This window comes from Phoenix dactylifera, unplaced genomic scaffold (assembly GCF_009389715.1).
Source record: "Phoenix dactylifera cultivar Barhee BC4 unplaced genomic scaffold, palm_55x_up_171113_PBpolish2nd_filt_p 000488F, whole genome shotgun sequence".
NCBI classification, from domain to species: domain Eukaryota; kingdom Viridiplantae; phylum Streptophyta; class Magnoliopsida; order Arecales; family Arecaceae; genus Phoenix; species Phoenix dactylifera.
Genome location: NW_024067908.1, coordinates 297,460 through 321,097, shown reverse-complemented (window position 1 = coordinate 321,097; position 23,638 = coordinate 297,460). Strand labels below are relative to the sequence as shown.

General features: G+C 38.7%; 2 protein-coding genes across 3 annotated transcripts; one reads left to right on the top strand and one right to left on the bottom strand.

Moving 5' to 3' along the window:
- The first annotated feature begins 4,655 nt into the window (after positions 1-4,655).
- LOC103717201 (probable WRKY transcription factor 4) lies at positions 4,656-12,129 on the top strand. 2 transcript variants are annotated; one of them, XM_008805497.4, is made up of 4 exons: positions 4,656-5,129; positions 7,645-8,348; positions 8,435-8,593; positions 11,531-12,129. In XM_008805497.4, exons 1-4 carry the CDS (start codon positions 4,827-4,829, stop codon positions 11,970-11,972), a joined length of 1,608 nt encoding a protein of 535 aa, XP_008803719.1. In that variant the 5' UTR covers positions 4,656-4,826; the 3' UTR covers positions 11,973-12,129. The 2 variants fall into 2 exon arrangements, with proteins under 2 accessions (XP_008803719.1, XP_008803718.1); XM_008805496.4 differs by having other exon boundaries at positions 11,528-12,129.
- A 950-nt stretch (positions 12,130-13,079) lies between these two features.
- LOC120106194 lies at positions 13,080-19,713 on the bottom strand. Its single transcript, XM_039119104.1, has 5 exons — positions 18,607-19,713; positions 14,606-14,663; positions 14,405-14,488; positions 14,177-14,318; positions 13,080-13,831 (listed from the first exon to the last, which is right to left on the bottom strand). Exons 1-5 carry the CDS (start codon positions 19,175-19,177, stop codon positions 13,442-13,444), a joined length of 1,245 nt encoding a protein of 414 aa, XP_038975032.1. The 5' UTR covers positions 19,178-19,713; the 3' UTR covers positions 13,080-13,441.
- Positions 19,714-23,638: the final 3,925 nt, after the last annotated feature.

Genomic DNA, 23,638 nt, shown 5'->3' with positions numbered 1-23,638 from the left:
TGCTCACCGAAGTATGGCGATATTTTTCTCCTTAACACTCGGATCTGCTTTTCTCCTTAACACTCGGATCTGCTCGGTCGACCCCCGCTCGGGGGGGTCTGCTCGGTCGACCCCCGCTCGGGGGGTTCTGCTCACCGAAGTATGGCGATATTTTTCCCCTTAACAATATCCATCTGAGGAGGTCAACCACTGCCTCGGGCTTATGGAAGTTTATGACAAAGGAGGATCAGGACATCATTGCCGTTAGGTAGACACCATTGGTCGTGGCTTCGGGACCAGCTCTGCGCTCCCCGAACCCTCGTCAACCCTTCAGTGGTTCTCTACGTCAACAAGAAAGAAGCTCCGCTGCCCAACGGTGGATTCGTGATACAACCCCTGACCTTGCCTGACAGGGATTCGCCCATCCAAGTTTTAGCACCAGTCCCTTTATAGGTTAAAAAATAGGGTGAAAAAAGAAGCGAAGCGGCTTCCTTGGAATTGTTGGATTCGGTAGTGAAATGATCAATAGCTGTGCTACTCTGGGTTTGATAGAAAATGGTTGGCAATGTCGAGCGAGCGTGTACCTGAGTAGATGGACAGGGATGAATACATACAGTGTGCATCCAACTTCTCCAAAGCTTACTTTGCCCGATGCAGAACAGAATACGGCTTCATTACCTTCTAGTTTCCTCGTCCTTCAGCACCTTCATGTGCTCGGAGGATAGAGTGTAAGAATATAATTGAACCGACCACTCCTTTAAAGGTTATTTGGGCAATGGGTTCCCAGTGGTCAGAAAACCAATTTAGCGAGAGGGCCGTGCATTCAATTATGAATGGAAGGCCTGTCCCTGTCCCTGTTCTGCCGATGCAAGGATCAGCAGAGGCTGAGCAGGGTTTGCCCTCAGTTTTAGCTGTTCATGGGTTCATGATGCTTGTTGCTTGTGGTATCCTTTTTCCCAGCGGAATACTGGCTGCAAGGTACTTAAAGCATGTGAAAAGGGGCGAATGGTTCCAGCTGCATGTTTCCCTGCAGCACTCTGGATTAGCTATCATGTTGCTTGGCATTCCTTTTGCAGCTGCTGAGCTACAATGGTTTTTAATCAGCTCGATACCTGTTAAACTTGGTGCACGGTTGATATATAAATGCCTATCTAACATCTATGACCTAAAAGACTGGGCAATGGGGAGGCTGCTTCTTCGAAGAGGGTAATCTCGGAAAACATTCACTTGGAATGGTTGGGCTTTGATGTCATGGGTTCCGGTTGGTGCATCTTTACTTCTCTACTTGGAGTACTTGGAAGTGGAGCAAAAGAAAGGATCTTTACTCTTTCAAAGGCAGTTGGGTGTTGTGGGAAAGCAGTGAGGAAGATGACTCTATTAATATATTGCATCCGAATGGAACAGTTACTAAACCAGATTCCCATCCATCTGGAAGGAGCTTGCACATCTGAGCTCATTGAGTAAAAATACATTCATTTACAATGGAAACAATGGTTGGCTTGCAAGATTTTGCTTAAACCGGGAAATCGGAAGCTTCGATGATACCGATGGCATGAAGTAGACCTGCAAGGGAAGAACATACAAGCATGCAGATACGGGATGACTACTTGCTGGTTCACTGTTGCTGGATCTCTGGCACGGGTGCATTGCTTATTTACATAGCTTTCGAGCAACAAGATTTTTAGCATAATTACCAGTTTTATACACTCATCTCGGTCATATATGACCTTAGGGTATGGTTCTCTTTTTGAAGCTACAAAAACAATCTGCTTGTACTATTTTTACCAAGATGACTTCAGATTTTCCATGTCCTTTGATCTATTCAGAAAAATTACTCTGGCATTTAAGAGCATTTTTGACAAATATATATTTTCTGGATCGTATCCCATTGCATATCATGCTTCTATACACATGCTTCCAAGCAGTTCCTGTCCAAGTTTGAGAAAAGTAAGTTGTTTTTATTCTATTTCATGACTATTTCTTTACTTTTCATCCCCGCTTAGTGATGCTCTTAGACATGCATTCTCTCTTAAATAACTGTGACAAAACAGTATTACTTGGTCGATAGGAAAACATGGTAATTTATTGTCTGGTATTCTATGTACAAGTTTTAGTATTCAAGCTCTCAATCTGCATTTGATGGATGCTAGATGACAGAAATAAGTTTTTTATATTTTGTCTGTTTTGCTTCACTGAAACTGTGTTCGATTTTCATAAGTTATACATGCTTTGGGGCCTCTGTTTTAGCTTATCTTATGCGTGCTAGGATTTTATTTTGATAACTGCTCTCGCATATCTTGTGGTTGAAAGTGCAATCTCAATCTATCCCTTCAGTTAGCTATCCCTTCAATTATACCGTCAAATCCTTTTAAATTCAATATCATGTTCTATTTCGTTAATGTGTCAGTAGTCTCAGGTATGTATGAGTTTAAGTGTAGTTTATTTTTGCGTGAACCCCTATTAGAGAAAACTTGATTACAGAAAGCCAGGTGATCGAATGTCTGCCTCTTGAGTATGTATGCCATGGTATGTTAATCTCATCTGAATAACAATTATCTCTATATGTCTTTGTGCAACAGCCAATGCAACTTTATTAAAAAAAAGAAAGAAGAATAATAGATCCAGCATGATCATCTGTTATTTGGTATCTACCAACAACATAAAGATCTTAACCCTATTTGAATGCCAGAGGCTAATATGTTCGCAAAATGGTCACCGCAATGAGCCAAGTCTGAGGATGATGTGTTTATTGCTCCTATGCATAAAAGGAAAGATTTTTGGGCTCATCTTGTGAAGTGATCTATAATGCAGTGACTAAGAAGAGCCACTTTAGTTTGTTAGGGCTAAAGTTGATGTGGTCTGTTTTGTATCTCATAAAATAAACTTTTCATTTGAGATGAGCTGATATAATCCTATGGCTTCCACAGCATTAAAAGATTTCTTCCATTAATTCTTCGATGTTGGGTCGATCTCTCTTTTTTCTTTTTTCTTTTTCAGCTGACAATATTGAATCAGAGTTGCTATGTTTAGTAACCAAGAGAGGGAAGTGGGACTAAATTCCAAAAAAAGGATATGTGAAATTTTAACATGATAGTTCAATAAGTTAGTTCTAAAAAGATCTTTTTTTCCTTAAGGAAAATAATCATCTTTACTCGAGCTTTTTTTTTTTGTCTTGTTGCTTGCTTTCTCAGAAGCTACTGCAAGGAAGATCTCTTGGATGCAAAAGCTAGGCTCTACTTGCAGGCCTTCTTCTTCTTTTTTTTTTTTTTTTTTTTTTTTGCATCCTGCTTTGAGATTGAACTGCATGCATGAAACCTTGCTAAACTTTTCAGACTTGAGGCCAAGCTACTAGGCGAGCATCAAACGTCACAGTTTATCTGTGAAAAATACCTCAGGATCTCTTGCCAGAGTATCAGATGGTGCAATAATACGATGGTTTTGTACATTAGAACATGCCAGAACTGATAATGTTCTTGTTGGATTAATGCCTTTCTCTATAATTTATTGATTAGACAGGCTTGTGTAACATGAACTGTGAACAAAAGTGAATGTTTCACTTGAAGATACCGCAAATTACCACATTTCCATAATGATAAGCGTGGCTTGGACTTGAAAGAATTATGTCCAACCATTTGTACGTCTTTTTAGACAAATCTGCCCTTTTGAATATTAATAACGAGAATTGCTATTCATATATGCTTGTTTACCTTTTGATGTATTAGTGCCACTGTGCTCCTATGCGCTTATACCACTTTGTATTAAATCAATGTTTTCCAAACACCCTCAAAGGACGAGCATTGGAGCAAAGCAAAAGTGATCAAGCGTGAATGATGGTATGAATAACACTATTGTGCATAATAACCTATATGAGCTCATCATGGTCTTACATTGAAATTATTGCATGCACTACCACGTTGGTGCATGCCACCAATCACCGAGATGCATTAATATGAGTTCCATTCATCCCGTACTTATCTCGGTGATCGGCCTACAGCAATCGGCTATTAGGGCGTGCAAAGCCATGCTGGTGCATACAGCGCATGCTATAATTTTTTTTTTCTTTTGTACCGAAGCATAACCAAAGTTAAATTGAATAATGCTAAACTAACAACTCTTCCCCAGTAGCATCCAAGTGTTCTGCCTGTAGGGTGGCCCTCCATCCAAGCACCCTTCCCTCACCCTTAAAGATGATTACTTGGGTGCTCGAATTCTGAAGGTGTTGCAATGTGATCTTTGTCTCTTATATTAATTCTTTTCAACCGTAATATTAAGGCGTCGTGAATTACAATAGTTAATTGGGTTTGACCACAATCTGAGTTCGGTACGCTTCTCCAAATGGATATATGCGAAGGGGGAGGTCGTTAAGGATTTAATTCGTGATAATTTTGGCGTTTTCAAAATCTCATGGTCATCCCCGCTCTTACGCCAAAACAAAGCAGGAGGACAGAAACGCCGAGACGATTTGAAAACGGGTCCCTGTGTACTATACGGAGGTCAAACCCAGAAGACAAACGGCCGTCCCTGCCATCACCAAATCCGTCAACCCCCCAAGGCGCAACCGCCACCTTTATCCCCTCTAAAGTCTCCTCTCCCACCAACGGAAAACAAACCGCCGTCAAAGCCCCTATTATATCCCCGGCCCCCCAAATCCACCTGGTCAACACCAGTCCAAAGATCACATGCCCTGCCCCCCTCGCCTTCTCTCTCTCTCTCTCTTCTCCAACCCTCTTCTCAAACGCACGAAACCCACTCTATATTCTTGAACTCATCCCGCTTCGCTTCGGGGCTCCGAGTCGCCGGAGAATCGGAAACCGGCTCCCTTTCCCCGGAGGCTTCGGGGAGCTCCCATGGCGGAGGAGCCAGGCTCGGGAGTTCCGGAGCACGACAAGGCCGATCGAGAGGGGTCTCCGGAGAGCTCTTCTTGTCCTCCTCTTGAGGCCGAGGGGGGTGATTCCAAAACCCTCGGCTCACCCGATTCCTCCTCCCAACCCGGCGGAGATGGAGGAAGCGCCGGCGACCGTCGCTCCTTCTCGCAGCTCCTCGCGGGGGCCATGGCATCGGCGGCGCCGGGGAGCGCCGGTGTCGCCCCGTTCCTCACCGTGCCTGTTGTCACCATCCCGTGCTACATCGCCCCCGCCGCGGGGCTCGCGGTCTGTGTCTCCGATTGTTCTTCCAAGTCTTCCATTTTTTTTTTTTGCCTAATTCTTTAGTTTCAAACTTTTACCTTTTCTCGATATTATCTTTCTAATTTTAGAACGGCAGCTGGTTGGTTTTTTTTTAAAAAAAAAGAAAAGAAAAAAGAATTGCATGAAACCTTGTGCTGATTTGCGTTTGTTATTGGAATTGGAGATTATTAATATATGAAATAGTTGACCAAAACGAACAAGAAAGTTCTGCTAAGAAAAGCTGACAAGTTCAGCCCCCAAAAGCGGCATTCAATAGAATAAGTTATACTGCTGCACGAGAACCCTTCTTTTTGCTGGAGTCATCTCGAAACAGTTGTTGACTTGTTCTCTTGCTTGTGCTTGTGCTGGTTCTGTTGATTCTTCGTGCAGTTCCATTTTATTTATATGATAAATATGTTTGTCTGTCGCATAGCAATCTTATCCATTAATGACAAGGAAGAAGATATTAGCTTGTTAGGTCTTTGAATCTGTTATGGATTCTGACCTATCGGATTATGCAACAGCATGCTACACTTACTAAATCCAAATAATGTCCGACCATGCTAACCATTTGAAAGTCTCTGAGATGTGCAGAGTAAGGATTAGAGCATCGCATGTTGTGTTTGTGCCTGCAAAAAGATGGCCTGCCACTATGCATCATTAGCATGGAAAGATATACGTCTTCCTGAAAACATGCAAATAACATGCCAGAATAGCTATAGTACTAAAGCAGCTTTTAACTTAAACTGAATTTGATATTGCTGAACTAGTATTTGGATGTCTCTCAATGAGAAACATTGTTTTTTGACTAGTTATGCAAATCTAGCATCATATTCTTCCTCCATATACGTAGCAATAGGCACCATCTCATGTACTTAAATTGAGATGGACATGACTGACCACCATCAGCATAGGTATGCTGCATTTAAATAGAGGGGCAGATGAGTCAAGGTAGATTTTGCATGCATCTGCTAGACATGAGGGTGTATGTGCATATATAATTTCGAAATTGAATTATAGATACATAAGATGATAAACCATATGGGAAATAATGATTAAATAGCTTTCTGAAAAATTTATAAATATGAAAACAGGAATGTAATGAGCTCCAATCAACTTATGATTTACTGATTTACTATCATCGACCAGCTCATCCCTATCTAGTTCATTTGGAGGACCTCCTTCCTTGCTTCCATGCCCTTGATACCTATCTTGAAGGATCTAGCCTTAAGGTAACTTCTATGTTGCAATTTCATGTATTTCCGCAGCTTCATTCAAATGTAAAGCATAAAAAAATATCAATTAACTAATTTTCAGACCACGATAAAGTGAAAAAAGATTTTTGCATGAATACACTCCAAAATATAAAAATTGCATAACCATTCATGTGATTAGATAACATCCTCCAAACAAGAAGTGATTTTACCATATTATCTTACCATTTGGTCCCTTCGAGGACTTTTGCATATATACTGTTCTCAAAGTGCTTAATTCCTTTTTTTTACAAGTGAGAAAGTAAAATATGCATATAAAATATTTGCACAAAATTTCAAATATTTGTCTTAAAATATTTGAAAAATTATGTATATTGGGGGGGAAATAGTTAACAGACTAGTCAAGTTAACTTTTAGCCTAACTAAACTAAGGTTAGAATGTTAAAAAAATGAAAGCAGGATGGTGGGAAGGGTCTAGTTGTAAATTTTTTAGACTTTTGCAGAGGCACTTATCAATGATATACTTTTCAAAGAATAAATATTCAAATAAGAAAAATTCCAGTAAGGGCTTAGCTTTCAATATTCTCTTTTATTTATTACTAATGTGGCTTCTCATATAGGCTGATATTGAAGGAACTTGTTTGATGGAACTTGTTTAACTTGATTTTTAAAAAGTTCTTGGGTAAAACTCAGGTTTTTGATTGTAGGGCTGAATAATTCCTGTTTTGTTGGATTATTTTATTTGGCAAGTGCTTTTTGTCCAATTATGTTTTATGTAGAAAAAAAATTGAATTATGTAAATGTTGCAGTCCCTGGTTGGATGAATTTAGAAAGATTTTCTGGACCCAGGATTTATTTGCTCATGCGGAACGTAAGTTGCAAAAATTGAGAAGTATTATCAAAGTTTATTGATATTCAGCAATTATAGTTGATGTAGATCCTCTTATTTAAAGTAAAATGCTATCCAATGCCCTGGAAATATGTAAATACTTTTCTTTTATTTACCCTACATATGATTTCAGTAAACAAACATGGACTTTTAATCATAGGTTCAGATCACCATGTATTTCATGTCACTATTCAATTCCCTGTTTGTCACTTTCATGAAATTCTGCATGTTGTTAGTTATCAATGTAGTGGCAAGTCAAGTTGATGAGCGGGCCAGTTTGCCACTTCCCTCTGAACAGTGTTCCTTAGTTCTTGTTGTTTGAAATACTTAAATTGTCAGCATTTTGTATAATGGGATGTCCATAACTGCAATATTTTCATTTTTGTCTTTTTTCCAGGGGCAGTTTGCAATGACGCATCAAGCAGTCTTGGCATCTGTCATGGCTCAGGCACTGATGCAATTGCAAAAAGCATATCCCTCTTCCTCATCAGAGTTCTTAAGAAACTCTGTAACACAACCTCAAATATCCAACATTACTCTGTTGCCATTGCAACAAGACCCATTGCCTGTAGCAGGGAACAATGCCTGTGCACCACAGATGGAGCAGCCACCTTCATCTCACCAGAAACCTCAGTCTGCTTCTATTGTTGTAAAGACAAGCTCTGACGATGAAAAGACTAGCTCAGATGATGATTACAACTGGCGGAAATATGGTCAGAAACAGGTGAAGAACAGCGAGAATATCAGAAGCTATTATAGATGTGCATATGCTAACTGTTCTGTTAAGAAGAAGGTCGAATGCTGTCAAGATGGCCATGTCGCTGACATAGTTTACAGCGGCTGTCACAATCATGAACCACCCCTGAGAGTTAGAAGCTCTAGAGAGAGAAAGGCAAAACGTAGTGCCCCATCTGTGGTAAATAAAAAATTAGATCTTCCAGGAGCAGAAAATAATGCAACAGTTTCTTCTGCATCTAAACTACCGCACAGTTCTGGTAATGAAACCCTCGAACAACATTTACCCTGTTCAGATGGCCATGAAGGAGATTCTGCGGTGAAGACTGAAGAAGATCTTGGTGATAAACCAGATCCAAAGAGAAGGCAAGTAGTTAAGATATATTAGTATTTTGATTCTTTAGTTCTAATGCTACAATTGTGCTTAAAAGTTTCTCTTCTTTGTAAAGCAGAAGCACTGAAAACACCATTCTTGATCTAGCTCCTGTACTCAAAACTATTAGAGAGACTAAAGTTATATTGCAGACAGCATGTGATGTGGGCCTAACAAGTGATGGCTACAGGTGGAGGAAGTATGGGCGGAAATTTGTGAAAGGAAATCCAAATCCCAGGTTTTGCCACTTATTCATATTTATTATTTGGACGATTTCTAATTTTTTGCATATCCATCAAAAGGAATATGTAGAATTTGGTTAGATATGAAATTATTACATGGTCTAATCAGTTAGTTTTGAACTACCAAATTGGAAAAATGTGCTATGGTGATTCTAATTGCTATCTTAGACCAAATATTTTCCTTAGAACAATCATAATTTGTTATAACTAACAATCTAACATTATGATTATTACTTTAAGAATAAGTTTGTACGAATTGTTCATGCGGAAGGCGTCTAAATCATGTATGCAGTTTACTCTAACCTCATGAACAGTGAAATAGTTCTATATAGTGCCTAAGACCTGGACTTTAAGGTGCTATTGAGGTACAGTGCTTGCTTTCAATCCATCTGCTTGACAATGACCTTAAAAATTGTTTACTAGAACATAATATAGTGTGCATATGCCCAAGTAGATACATGATTGGCATTTTTCTCTCTATGCATCACATAATTTTGGTTGCAGGAGTGTAAATGGGTTGAGTACAATTATGAATAACTTAGAGTTGAATACTGCCTTTGTGTTTGTTTGTCTGGGACATTTGATTCAGGCTTGGCTGGTCTTGGAATGCTGTTTGATTTCTTCCCAGATCAATTTGAGGGCCTCCTTTTTCAAAAGAAAGAAAAATCAAGGACCTTTTCATGAGCATGTATAGAATATTTTCTTGTCTTTGTGGTAATACATTAGTAATAATTGCAGTCTAATTGAAGCAACTTATCGAGGAAGTAAAGTTCAAGCACAAAAGATGTTTCAGTTCCTTTGAGCTCTATTCATGATAGTATTCAGAAGAAAGAAAAGAAGGAAAAATAGAAATGATTAAGTTGAAAGAACAAAGAACTATTTTCCCCCAAGTAACTTAACAGTGGTATAATAGAACTAGATATCTTGCTAGGGTCTTATAGAGGTGTCTCTATGAGGAGAAACCCCAAAAGGAGTTAATTTTAAGTTTAGGGGTCTCATAGTAGTTTAGGTATTTCTTTTTCTTAGGGTTTTCTCTTTGGTTGGATCGGTCATGTGACTAATTTAGTTAATTTTCTGAATTTTAAGTGGTCAGACTCATATGAGTTTACCATTTCATCATGTTGCCTGTCAGTGAGGACCAACAAAAATTAGGTGTTGATGCAAACAAGGGTTTCACAACAAAATTCAAGTCGAAACCAGAAAATCCTTATAAAGCCTAGATATTAGAGAAGGGAGATTAGAGCATGAAGCCTACATGTATTGAATCTTTCATATTTTTTATTTAAAAGATAGCAAAAGAAGTGATTGGAAAATCTGAAGGCAAATGCTTTGAAATAATGAAGACACTTACTTTACCAAAGAATTGTAGGGTACAGATTCCAAAGCATTTAGTTGGATTAACTTCTCCCTAAGAGGAATAATGTGAATATGAATAATATTATGACAAGAAGAGGAAGGTCATTCCCAATCATCAGCTCAGTAAGAAGGCTGAGCTGGTACACATGCATGCACGCAAATATGTATCATTTCTGATTCTGGACTATTCAGTTGAGCTAGTACCGTTCCAGTAGGATTGAAGTCTCAATTCTACCATCAGAAGATGAATAATGAGCCTTTAAAATTGAGGATTCATATGAATAATGTCATAAGTTGTTTAATTGCAAAACTGATTTGATCTGTATTACGAGTATAGGGTTCTTTAGAAATTGGACCAAGGTCAGGCTTGTTTAAATTAAAGATCAGATTTTGGATTCATTACTGGCCTGTACTTAAGGAGGTCATAAGTTGTTACTTGTGAGAACATCTTGACATTGTTAGTTCTTTTTTTGGAAAAAATTGAAGAAGATAATTTGTTGAACTGTTAGATTTATTGAAGAAGTCTCTTTCAGAAGAGTTATTGGGCTATTGGGTCCTAACCAGCCTCGTGAGAAATGAGAGGTATTACAATTTTTTTTCCCAATAAAGTTGCATTTAATGACCAAATTTATTGAAAACCTACATACTTGAGCATTAGCGCAACTCATGCACCTAGGCAAACTTGTCCCTCTGAAATGTTCATTAGTTCAAACTGGTTGCCAAAAAAGTATTGGTAGAATACCATTAGTAAAACAGGAATAAGGTTTGTGTTATTGTGAATGAAAAGGTAAATTTAAATTTTGTATCTATCACTTTGTTAAATACTTAACAAATTTTAGATTATTCAGGATTTATTTGCAGAGGTCTCAATAAAAAAATTGTGCATACACTGAAAATTTTAATTGCAAGTTGGTCTTCCTGCCCATTTCATTGCAATTACGTTGTGCTGGTATATGAATAAAAGTAGAAGTTATCTGAGAAGTGCTGCAGATTTGTTGCCCCCTGTCACCATTTCTGTGCCCCCCAAAAGAAAAAAAAAAAAGATCATGGATTTTTTTTGTTATTGCAAATGTATTGCCACTTTTTTGTTGTTCTTAATTATTTAATCTCATGAGTGATGGTAGAGTACTAAGAAACAACGAGTCTCAACATACAGTAAATAAATAGATAGGTAACAAAAAAATTCCACATGCAAAAGGTTGCTGGGGAAAAGCCTCCTTGTTGCATTCGAGGTTTCTAAGATCTTGCTTCAGAACAGAGTAAGCCTTTGGTTGGCCATTAAAAAAAAAAAAAAAAACTTTGGTTCAGAAGTTGTATAGAAGAATATCTTTTGTTTCTTCAGTTTTTACCTGTTTGTGAAGATTTCTTTGGTCATCCTGCATCAAGAACTTGGCTATATTAGATGCCTGGTAGTTTACAAACTATGTCTTGAGGTCAAATTAGAATGCTTTAATGCTCAAGTCTAATTGTAAAATCATTATATGCTTGCTGTTGGTGCCTGCTAATTTATTCCAATTTGTTTAAGCGATATAAGCTTTCCCTTGAACCTAATCCTTCTCATTAATGTGTTCTAGAAGCTACTATAGGTGCACCCATATTGGATGTCCTGTACGTAAACATGTAGAGAGGTCTTCTGAGGATGCAAAATCTTTGCTCATAACATATGAAGGCAAGCACAACCATGAGTTGCCACCCCTAAAAGATGGCAGCAATCCACCTGATAGCGCTCTTCTTACCGCTGCTGCTGCGACTGCTATGACCACTAATGAGCAAACACCAAAAAATGTCCCCTTGTTATATGAAACACCCACAACCAAATGGTTGCCGGATGTGGATGGGAAGGTATCTAATGAGCAGGTTCAAGAGCTTGGAGGTGAGAAAGCAATAGAATCTGCCCAGACTCTTCTAACTATGGGACTAAGTGCAACTTCAGAAAACGCTGGCAGTAAAAATTCAGGAGGTATTCAGCAGCCTCGTTCAAATGGGAACTGCGCAATAGTTCCGGTCGAAAACTCGTGAATGGATAGGTCCATTTAGTTTGTTATATCATTCTGCTGTATTTTCTTTACTTTCACTCCTATTGGATGCCTATGTTATATAAATACTTTCCTTCAGTGCAGTTGTTGAGCTGCTTCTAATTTCCCAATATCATACTACAAAAGACATTTTTTTCAAATGTATTGGTTCCAAAGGAGGGTTTTTTTTTTTTTTTTTTTTTGAGGGTGGGGGGGGAGGGTCTCAACAGAGTTATTTTAATGGTGAGGCCTAGCTCTATAGCCTGTATATTTTTTTGTTAAATGTGCAATCAGGAACTGCATCTGCCACATCAAACTTGACTGGATAAAATGTAACAGTGTTGGGGCTCTGGAGGGTGCTGCCTTCTGGTTGTAGAAAGATGACATGCAACCTAAGAGATCATTTGGAATGTCAGGCTAGTGTTTGCAGCGGTACATGCAATGAAATGGACTGGATGTGTATCGTACCAGCCGCAGGTAGATGTTTGACGATGGTCGAGTGCTGCTATTCATGGTATGCATGCAAGATGGACACACTATCGGACCTTGAAGACTATGATACGGTGCATGTTCCATCTCATTCATGGCCCAAATTATGCCAAATTATACGATTGCACTGCGACCACTTTGTTTTTCCATTTCTTTCCATGATTAATAACAAAGCCCATGAAAGTGACAACTTCTGCTTTTCCGACGAGGGGATATTCTGGTGTTATTCTTGTACCGCCATATTTAGATGGAAGGGAATATTCTGGTATCATTCTTGTACCGCCATATTTAGATGGAATGAATTCACCTGATCTGATGCACCTAATAATTTCACAATTTCAAGATCTTTGTCCTTTGTTTCCGCATAAAGGCAGCCCTGTGGTTTCATTTTCAAGATTTGGTTGCACACTCCGCTGTTTGGCACAACCTGGTCGTCATAAAATATTCACAGCAAATCCTCTTGGAAATCCAGAGATTATGACATTCACTTGATGATTAATGTCTATCTTAATTTCAGCCTTAAACCCTTCCAAGAAATCTAGCTCCTTTCTTCCTCCTTACTGCCCATCTTACTCCAATAACCAAATAATCATTCACCTCGAAAGAGATTAGAATCAACCAGTTGAGCAAAAATATCAGTAAGTTCTGTTCTACTTTTCTGACGTTCGATAGCATCGAAAACCGTCAAATAGCCTGGCCGCCCATACCCACTTTGCGAGTAAATACTGAGCTCTCCGATTGTTTAAAAAATCTCACCCCGCCCCACAGCAACTAAAAAAACAGCACCAACAAAAACTACACATAAGAGTACATGTATACTTCCTCTGACGGCAGCAATGACATATGCAAACCAAGATTGCATAAAATTCACAAATATCTACACAGAGGATCCCCTCATTCCCAAGAAAGGGCCAGCCACCAGCCAGTCTAATTGTACAAAGATATTATAAACTCCAAACCCACCCAATACCCGGCCCCCATCTGCTATGAGATGCTCAGTCCATCCACAGCTCCAGACAAGTCCAAGTCCAGGTTCCCCGCCTTCTCGCCTGCCTTCGTATTCTCCTCCACCTTATGCTTAGCCATGATAGCATTCCCTTCATCCTCATCTACCGATGCGGCAGCTGATATACATTCCTCGAATCTGTAACAACTAATGATGTGGTCATTGGTTATCCCTGAGGCCTGCATGAAGGAGTAGATGACTGTTGGTCCAACACTCCGAAAACCCCTTCGCACCAAGTCTTTGCTTATAACATCTGCCTTCGGAGTCTTTACTGGGACTTGATGTGGGTAGCGAAATCTGCTCATGATGGGCTTCTGGTTCACAAAGCTCCAGCAGTACCGATTGAATGATCCAAACTCTGCTATGATCTACACCGGTAGAACCAAAAGTAACTGTCATCAATTTGTACCGAAGTAGAATAAAAGGATTACTTGAAACTGGACCGATTGCTATTGCCAAATGGCATACTTATGATGATAGACCCTGAATGGTCAGTATACATCATGTTACTTTCTCAATAATTATCCAATGAGTTTTGCAATTAACCGATGCTCATATCATAGAAGAAAAACACAAACCAACCAGTGGCTTATCCCAAAGTAGTCTGCATTAATGCAGGCAGGAATAATTCCAAGCACCCAAATAACTATATAATTGCAATTATAATGATAAGGATAGTGAGAAAACAAAAAAGAAAAGAGAGAGGAATCTACCTTGAGTATTTGGCGTGCATTTTCAATGATGGCACGCAGCTTTGGCTCTGATAAAAGCGAGCTGGCAGTGCTTCCTGGTGCTATAAGTTTCTTCTCATTTAATTTAGAAACCAATTCTGGGTCAAAATCCATGAAAACCTCCCTGTGAAAAGGTATGTCCAAGAAGGTGGTAAGATCATATACTTGAAAAGGAATACAATAGAGTCTCATGCCAGAGGCAAGAGTTACCTAAATATGTGTCTCTTGCTGAGAATTGCAGGCCATGAAAGTTCGGCCAATGCACCTGATAGTACAAGCAGCTCAAACAGTTTCCTGTATATATTTTTGAGATTTTTAGACACCAAAGATCACTTTCTGTGATCTGACAAACAAATAAATATTAACTTCTTGCTGACCAAGCAAAGTGAGATTAGAGTTGAGATTGCATACTTATCATCATGTACTGGGACTCCCCATTCTTCATCATGAAAGGCAGCATAACAAGGATCTGTTATAACAGATAAACCATGAATATTTTTAAGAACAACAGCACAGAAGAAGCTACAAATGAACATTGATAAGATAGAATTCATTATTTCTGACCAGACAATCGACATTATTTAAGGCTGAGAAGTGGAAGATATGAATAGCATAAGCACTCTCACTGAATAAAAACAACATAAATATAGCGCATCAAAGGAAAAAGGCAAATAAAGCAACCATAACCATCAACATTAGTAAGGGTTGGCTTAATGAATCTCTCCACTAGACCATCTAACCCATAACCACATTACATTAAATAATGCAGCTCCTCCACTTTCTAGTGTACCAAGACCACATAGACATGTTTGGCAACATTGCCTTAAATGATACAGCCCCTATGCTTTCCAATTTATTGAACTTTTTCTTTCTTAATGTGACTATCACCACCCTAACCAAATTTATTATCACCTTAGATTGTATATTATCCAACATTATATCTATACAATATTGCTAACCTTATTATGTGCTTATAAATTTTTTAACTTAGTTGCAAAAGCATGAAGCAATAAAGCTTTATAGCAGAACACTCAAAATAATAATACAATTCTACTGTTCTAGCCACTTACAGGTTTGGTTTTCATCAATCAGATGTGTCATGACCTTTTATCACCAAAGTATGTAAACTTTCAACCAACAGGGAGTGCCTGACTTGACATAGTTAAGCAAACACCTTCTCCAAATATGTTTTATAGATATGCCAATTGGAGAATATCAGTACTTGATATAAGGAGATTATCGGAGTCATGAAAACTGCGGTGGTGAATTATCCAATGTTTAGAGTAGGGTCTGGCCCTTAACAAAACAACATAACTACATGTGCTGGCAAATATTCTGACAACAAAATCCAGGAAAGGGTGGTTGCAGGGAGGCCAGTTCCAGTGACACTTCACCGCCTTAATCAGTGCAAGCATTCGCAAAACTCATCTACAATGTATTAAGACGTCAGAGAACACAAAATAGATGCCAATGCAGTCTGACTGATCATGAAGCAGAAAAAGGGACAAATTATATATTAAAACAAAATAAAAGCTTCCAACTCTAGCCCATTTCACAGCACTTGTTTTGGAAAAACACTGACATAGAGGAAATGAAGCAGAAAAGTAGAATTTTTAATATAAAAAAGCAAATCATGTAAATTTCTGGTCACTCTCAACTTCTCCCTGGAGATCCTCTTTTGTGAGTCAGGCCTTACTTCATGACATGTGATGGTCATGTAAACAGAAAGTAATACAAACAGAGTAAAATGGTATTTAAAATTTTAATCTTATATTGTAGTAAATTTGTTTTTAAAATGTTAATGAGGTAGTTGCCGTTCAATAATATATGTCAAATGACCTAAACAAGCTTATGATCCTTAGTATAGAACTTCAAAATGTCTCTATTTCATTATTTTCCATCTACATCCCAATTCCATTCAACTAATATCCCTTTGGTGTTACGCGAAGCCATTTATGATCTATCCATCGCTATAATATGGAACGTTAAGAAATCATATCAGAATCAAGAAGTTGCAAGAAATAAAGCCGCAAAAAGGTTTACAATAATTTTATCTTTTCTGTTAGAAATGTCTTAATACAACATCCCTAGACATACATCAGTTATGACTTGAACTCATCCAAGAACAGTAGCATTAAGTTAGGTTTTGAAAAGGAGGAGGACTGTGCCTAGAACCTATGATTACAAAGCTTAGGTTTTTTATATGGAATTCGTGCTCAAGCAGTTAACAGAAAATCATCTTGGCAGCATAGTTATTGCAGATTCCTAATCTAAAAGGCACAGCCAAGGTCTGCATGTACCTGATGCATAAACAAAGAGACCTGGTACACCACAAGGTTTTTTGTTATTTTAATAAAACACCTCCTTGAGGTACGCTTATGTCCATTTTCTGTATCTTATTATGAAAGAATATGATGATGCAAGAAGAGAATAGCAGGCCCGATGCAGTATGAACTGAGAAGAAAAAAATAACACGAGCAATATACAACCTCAAATACCCACTGCTGAGCACCAAGTGAAAGCCAACATCCATTGAAAAACTAAATCACTAGCCAATGAAGAGATTTTATATGTATTATTAGGCAGCAATAAATAAGTTCAGCTCATCTGGGAAGATAAAATCACACCACACCTTACAAAACAAGCAGATAATCTGGATGATATTCTGGAAGTTACTAGATAAGAAATGCTCGGAATAGTTCAATAATAGAGAAGGAATCACAATTCCAATTGTAAACACAATGTCATAGCAAAAACAGAAGAAAAAGACATTAAGTGCCTCTTCCATTCCCATTTCATGTATGCAAAAATATTACAGTAGAGTTGATCATGGGACAGGCTTCGGGCCTAAACTCTATTCATTTTTAATCGGGCTTCAGGCTAGACCTATATAAAATCTGACATTTTTTTGTGCCCAAGACCAGCCCACGATCAGCTTTATATTACAATGAAATACTAAAAGATGCATACGACGTTTGAAGTTCTTGGCATATAGACTTTATAATAAATTATGGACCAATTTGAATTAAAAAATGGAAAATTTGTGAATAATTTGTCCTTTATTTTACTTGATAAGTGGACTCAAATTGCCAAGCATTACTGTTGAGAAATTTGACCGTTGACCTGAAAGATGGGTTGGCCTGATCATATGCCAGGGTGGCTTGTGCATCGGACACGTCAGCCATCAACAAGACTGTAAGCTCAAATGTTTTTAGATGAAAGAAACACATGCAGAAAAAACAAGAAAAGGGGGGAAGGGGGGGGGGGGAAGCTACCCTCTTAAATTTTAAATGACAGAAGTGCTCCAAAAAATATGTAAAATTATTAAGGTCAATGAGACTGGGACAAAAGATGTGGCATAACAGGGTTTTGTTTCAGAAGTAATTATAGATACTCGAACCACTTCAGCGTGCGGATAGGCTGAGACATTTTGCTTTCATCATACCAGTGGAACTTGATTATGCCCGTTAGCAAATCTCTCACTTGCATGGGGAAGAAGTTCCAGGTTGACCAAGAAATGTGGCAATCCAACCACTATACTCAAAATTTTGTCATCATCATTGTTTTGGAATCAATGTAGAAGGACTATATCCTAGTTGGCAAGTTTTTTGAACCAAGATGATGCTCAAGGAACCTGAAGGGCTAAAACCAGCAAATGTTGTGGATTAGAACAAAACAGATGCCAGAAAATAGAAGGTGCTTTACATTTATGTGAATACAGATAACTCTCGCAGCATTCTTTTAATTACTAAAATCTGATAGTCCAGATCCACTACCCTAACATTTTTAATGCATCCATGAACTTGCCACCATACAAATGCACCTAAAATATACCTAAAAGTATTATTAAAGGCATGCCAAATTTGCTAATAGAAACCCCAGATACAGGATAAACTGCATTAAATTTCCATAAATATGCAGTGTACATTATTTCACAAGCAAACATACTATAGTATCAAAAGCATGTACCCTTCAAAAAATTTTGTAGATTAGATAATACCATTTGCATGAATCCCGAACAACAGAAAAAAAAGATCCTGAGCTAGTGTGAAGAAGACACTAGCCTTACCAAGCTATCGTAGATTCCCACCCCAAACAAAATATCTTTCTACGTAAATTAATCAGTCCTCAAAATTACAATTTGTGAAAGAGGAGAGAAAGAAAGGGAGAAAAAAGGAGAATGGCTTAAGTTAAGAGAGTAAAAGGAACACCAAAGGGTTTATATGACGATGCTGCAAGATCGCAAAAATGCAAATGGCAACATTTGTTTCCACACAGTATGAAAAAGTTTTGTAGACATTAACTCGTGAAATGGTTCTAGGTACTTCCACATAATTATTGTAATTACAATAGAGACAACACAAGCCGAGCCACACACAAGCCACTCACAATGACCAAAATAGAGAACTCACCAGCATTTGCTGTCACCCATGCACACCTCCTCTTTCCCTTGAAAATTTCCAGCGAAGACAATGAAACGCCATCAGGAACAATCTTTCCCAGCTTCACACCCATCTTTTCTGGCTTGGAAATGCTCTGCCTTCGGCGACTAGTGAGACTCAGCCTCCCAATCCTCCCGGTGGACGCCCGGCTGCAGAAGGAATCAGTGGAAGCATCCGAGGAGCAAGAAGCATTGAGTGACAAATTGGAGCGGATAAGCAGCTCATGCCTCCTTAGAACCGAGGAAGCACTAAAAGGTGGTGTTAGAGGTGGTGAATCAACTGCTCGAGGGGAAGCCTTCTTCTCTGTTGCCCCGACCTCTGCTCTCTCCACCTTCCGCACAGGCTTCAAAGCAGGCTTCCGAGCCGTACCTGCCATCCTTGCTTTATTGCCAGCGGGCCCAAGGACTGGCCTCACCTCAGCATCCTCGACGTTCATGGACCGGACCTTCGGGGCGCCCGACATTGAAGAAACTACTCGCTGATCCTCCGATCTCAGCTCAAATGCTCGCAAAGATCTCTTAGTTTCTCCAATTTTTAACATGCCTAGGGCTTGATTCAGCGGCCCCAGCTCAAAATCCTCTCGCTATGCCAAGATTCCTTTTCTCCGAAAGAAACGTCACGAATCTCTCTTTCTTCGAACCAATCCACAGACGAAACTAATGGTGAAGGCTCCGATCCATCCACCGCTCAAATCGACACAGATGAAACCCTAAGCTCCACATAGAACAGCAATTAGGGTTCGGAAACGTCTCCACTTCCCATCCAGTGGACAAACCCTAGAAAGAGCGGAGATTTCATCCAGCATTGCCGAATGCGACTCAAAGACCGTACCCAAACGCTCGCCTTCCCAAATTTCTACCTTCCAATATCTCCACGCCTCTGCAAAGCCCCTTCCATGGCATCAAGAACCCCTCCAAAACCCTAGAATCCACCTGCCGGCTCCAAAATCGAGTTCCCGAAACCCTGGAGGCTGGCGAGAACCCTCCGATCCGAGCTTTCAAGTAGGTGGAGGATAACAGCGAGCCGGCGGTCCCCGGCAAGCGACACAGGGAGAGGGACAAGAGAGGCGAGAAAGAGAGAGAGCAAGCGTGGATTTTGGGATTTTAATTTGAAAAGGAGTGACTGGGAGAACCGGGTCGGATTAGGTGGGCGACCGGCTGTAGCCCGTGGCTCCGTCGGGGAGGCGGTCGGGCCGTTCGCGCCGGGTTAGCACGATCCCTTGAGCCTCTTAGACTCTTCTTCGTATTTTCTTAGTTTATATCAATTAATTTCTTCAGAAAAGAATTTGATTTTATTACAGAAACTGCCATCCCATGAAGAGCCAGCCGTTAGCGGCTTCTATCGCCTGTCGACGAAGGGGAAGTTTCGGCAACGTCTTTTTGTCCTTGCTCTTTCTTTCACGAAAATGCTTACAGAGACCCAGAACTGCCCCAAAAAGCAGCCCGAGCCGAGGAATCACATGACACGTATCGTTTACAGTATAATTGTGCGTCCAATCTGGTCGAAATGCACCTCCTTTCGGTGTCTTTATTTCTCTTTCTTTTTCTGATAATGTCGTGAGACCTAAGAAAGAAGTGTAGATGATCCATTGGTGGGACCCGTCGGCTATGTGGCTATTATTTTTTTAATCCCTTTTGAGGTTTTTCTTTTTTTTGGTGGAAGCTTCCTTGGGGGAGGTTGAGAGCATGTATGCTCGTACCAACTTCTTCAGCTCTACGTCTCTCTCTCTCGTAGCTGAAAATTCTACTTCTTAGATACTTTAATTTGTCATCCATGTTTATCTTTTAGTATGAAATATTACCTAGAATTCTCTTGGAACGAACTACCAGTAGCAACCAGGGCTGGCCCAACTCTTAGATGACTAGGCGGTTGCCTAAAGCTTCGGCTCAAAAAAAGCCCACCGTAGGAAAAATTTTAAAGACAAAATAGAAAGAAAAAAGACATCTCTTAGTGAGTTCGCCTTAGATCCCTAATTATATTGGGCTGCTCTAGATAGCAGCCACAATTTCTTGGCAAAGATATGGGAGGAGGCCGCCACCAATTCCTGCTAGTCTTTTTGCTTTAATACGGTGGTCCAAGAATTCTTTGTTTTGTCATTTAATTCTTTGGTCAGCATCATTTTTATATCTTCTCAAAAACAAAATGAAACTCCTCTTATTGCATTGTATATTCTACAATGACAAGCCGAAAAGGCAATAGAAGTTTTATTTTCTTCATACTTTTTTTTTATCAATATGCTATGCCATAGAGTGAACTAGGTGTTGTCTCGATAATGACACCTTCCATTTTGAAGAATGTCTTAGTTTCAAGTATTAGAAGGTGCATCCTATTATTTAAACTTCAATAATTTAATTTGTGTAGAAGTTCCCTCTATCTCGAATAGAGAGAGGAGAAAAAAATATTTCTAAGCTGTTTTTTCTAGCTAATTTCATTCACCAACTAGAAAGCAGCTGATTAATTGTTCCATCGTATGCTTCCCATTCCATGCACCTCATTTGAACTAGAGCCTAATTTCTTATCTAATCCTCAAAATTTATACGATGGAACCTAATTTGCTAAGAACTAAGTCTAACAGGAAGTTCCAATCGTTGGATCATGAATCTAATAATGCTCCTTTCGTAATGGAATTAACTAAACCATTTGGAATTCAATTCTACAAATCCTCCCTATTCAACTTTAATCTCCATCAACTTGGGTGTCCATAATCATTGTTCATTACTGTTGTTCATACCAATTGGGCATGGCCACTTAGTTTTAGATAAATGATATATTTAGACCTAATCACAAGCCTCACAGTAGGTAGGTTGGGTAGACGACGATTTGATTACATTAACAAGTATGAGGTGGTTCCAATGGTGGTTGGGTTCCGAACCTAACCTAGCTTCCCCAAACCTATCACGGATTAGTCTTAGAAAAGTGGATTAGGTCCATTGGATATAAAAGTTATCACCCCACGCAAACCATGTAAGCTTTACTGAAAAATGAGTCAGAATTCATACCCAGGTCGTAAAGCTTCTCCTTTCTTTTATTGGTGAAGAGATAATTAGTGATCAATTGTGGGATGGCCTTGAAGACAAAGCACGTGTATCGTGAGGCCAACAGGGCAGCAGACTAGTAGCCTCATATGTAGCTAACTATTCTGTAGAGATTGAGAGAGCAAAATATATGGTGTATTTTGGAACTTTGTTATCTTTTGATTTTTTTTTTTTTTGATGTATTCATATTCATATTTGACATTTCTGAGGCATTCGCTTTAGCATAAAAATAAAAAATAAAAATAAAAAAAAAAAAAACCAGTAGCCTTTCCTATTCCAGATAACGACCACTTATCTGACCGAAGGAAGGTATGGTGTCACGATGGTCTAACCCCCAGCCGCTTTTGGCAGCTTAAAGTTAGAAGCGTTGAAAGTTTACTTCCATTAGCCGTAAGCTCTGAAGCTTATATTTCTCTCTTCGGAAAAACCAGATGAAAACGAAAGAAAAGTTTTGAACCTTATGATGAATACCTGACATTGCAGGTGCAGTTCTATGCCAATACTGGAATATGGTCCGAGGTCTGATTTTTTTAGTGATTTCAGAAAACATTGATAAGTTACATCTGAGCTACCATGATTCCTGCTTGTCATTCGTACCGAGGAAATTAATTTTGAAAAAATATGATATGGTTTAGCGCAGATATCTTTAATTATGGGGTCGTTTCGTTCGAATAGTTTTTTTAATAAAATATTTTGTTAGCAAGCTCATGTTTTAGTGTACGATATCTAGAAAAATATTTTTTTATATTTTGTTAACCATGAAAAAATAGTGCAATTGAGAGTAGTCTTTAGAGTTCGTTTGGGTCGTGGAAAAAAAAAAAGGGAGGAAGAAAAGTGTGTTAATGGAAAAGTAATGGGATGATTCTTGTTTGATTGAAGTTTTCAAATGAGCGACACGAAAAGTTGTATTCCCATAAAAATATAATTTCCACGTTTCATGAAAAAAATTTCTCATGAGAAACATAAAAAATTACTTTTTCGTGAGCCGAAAATCACTCACTTTTTTATATTTTTTTTTAAAAAAACCCTTTAATATTAAAAAGGCATTAAATACCTAATTTTTATTAAGGATATAATAGGAATTACACATAACTTTCTCAGGAAAGTGGATGATCAACCAAATATAAGCACTCTGAAAATCTATTATCACTTTTCAATTGTCAACAAAACATGCCAAAAATGCTTTTGCAGGCATTCTCCTTTAAGGAATATGTTTTTCAAGAATCCTATTGCTAAGAGGGAAAAATGCTTCCCGCGAACCAAACGAGTCCTTAAAAAATAGTATAAAATCTTTATTACCCCGGTAGTAAAAAGAAAGATCGTAACCAATTCTATTTAAAAGTCTAAAGTATTTTTATAAAAAAAAAGCTCAATTTTCAACTCATGGGAAAGTGACCTTTTTATCTCCCTTGTTGAATTTTCTTTCCTATAAAATATGAAAACCTTATTTATATTAAAAAAAACTACTTTTCTATTCCTTTTCTTTGAAATCTCAAACGAAACATCAGCATTTTTTAGTTTTCCGTTGGTCACATTTTCCTCTCTTCTCTTTCCATAAACTAAACAAGTCCCAAGGGCAAGTTTCATGGGTAGACTATCCAGGATTTAAACCAGTATCTTCGAAAATTCTACTTGCCTCGTGGAGGAAGTTGAAAAGCCTTGTCCGTCAAGGTAGTGGATCCTTATAAAGAACGCAAATTGACTGAGAGACCATAGGCAAGTCTAAGTTAATTTCAGAAATGATTAACTTAAGGAAGTCCTAAAGTTGGAACATGGATTGAAAGGCCAGAGAATTACCATACCAAAGAAGCACCTGGGAATTACATTATATATGGAAGGAAACATGAGATATAAAAAGGCTCTTGATAGGCTTTTCCTGCCTACGGATCAATCACACCCTCGTAACATATCTTTAATTGGTGTTGTTGGGGGAAAAGCAGATCGCCCCAAAAATGCATGAACGCATC

Excerpts from the sequence above, each read along its gene's own strand:
- LOC120106194 (XM_039119104.1), bottom strand. The coding sequence starts at position 19,177 with ATGTTAAAAATTGGAGAAACTAAGAGATCTTTGCGAGCATTTGAGCTG. Across the intron at positions 14,664-18,606 it reads ATGGGTGACAGCAAATGCTG|ATCCTTGTTATGCTGCCTTT; the intron begins GTGAGTTCTCTA and ends CTGTTATAACAG. Across the intron at positions 14,489-14,605 it reads GTCCCAGTACATGATGATAA|GAAACTGTTTGAGCTGCTTG; the intron begins GTATGCAATCTC and ends AAATATATACAG.
- LOC103717201 (XM_008805496.4), top strand. The coding sequence starts at position 4,827 with ATGGCGGAGGAGCCAGGCTCGGGAGTTCCGGAGCACGACAAGGCCGAT. Across the intron at positions 8,349-8,434 it reads AAACCAGATCCAAAGAGAAG|AAGCACTGAAAACACCATTC; the intron begins GCAAGTAGTTAA and ends TTTGTAAAGCAG. Across the intron at positions 8,594-11,527 it reads AAAGGAAATCCAAATCCCAG|AAGCTACTATAGGTGCACCC; the intron begins GTTTTGCCACTT and ends AATGTGTTCTAG.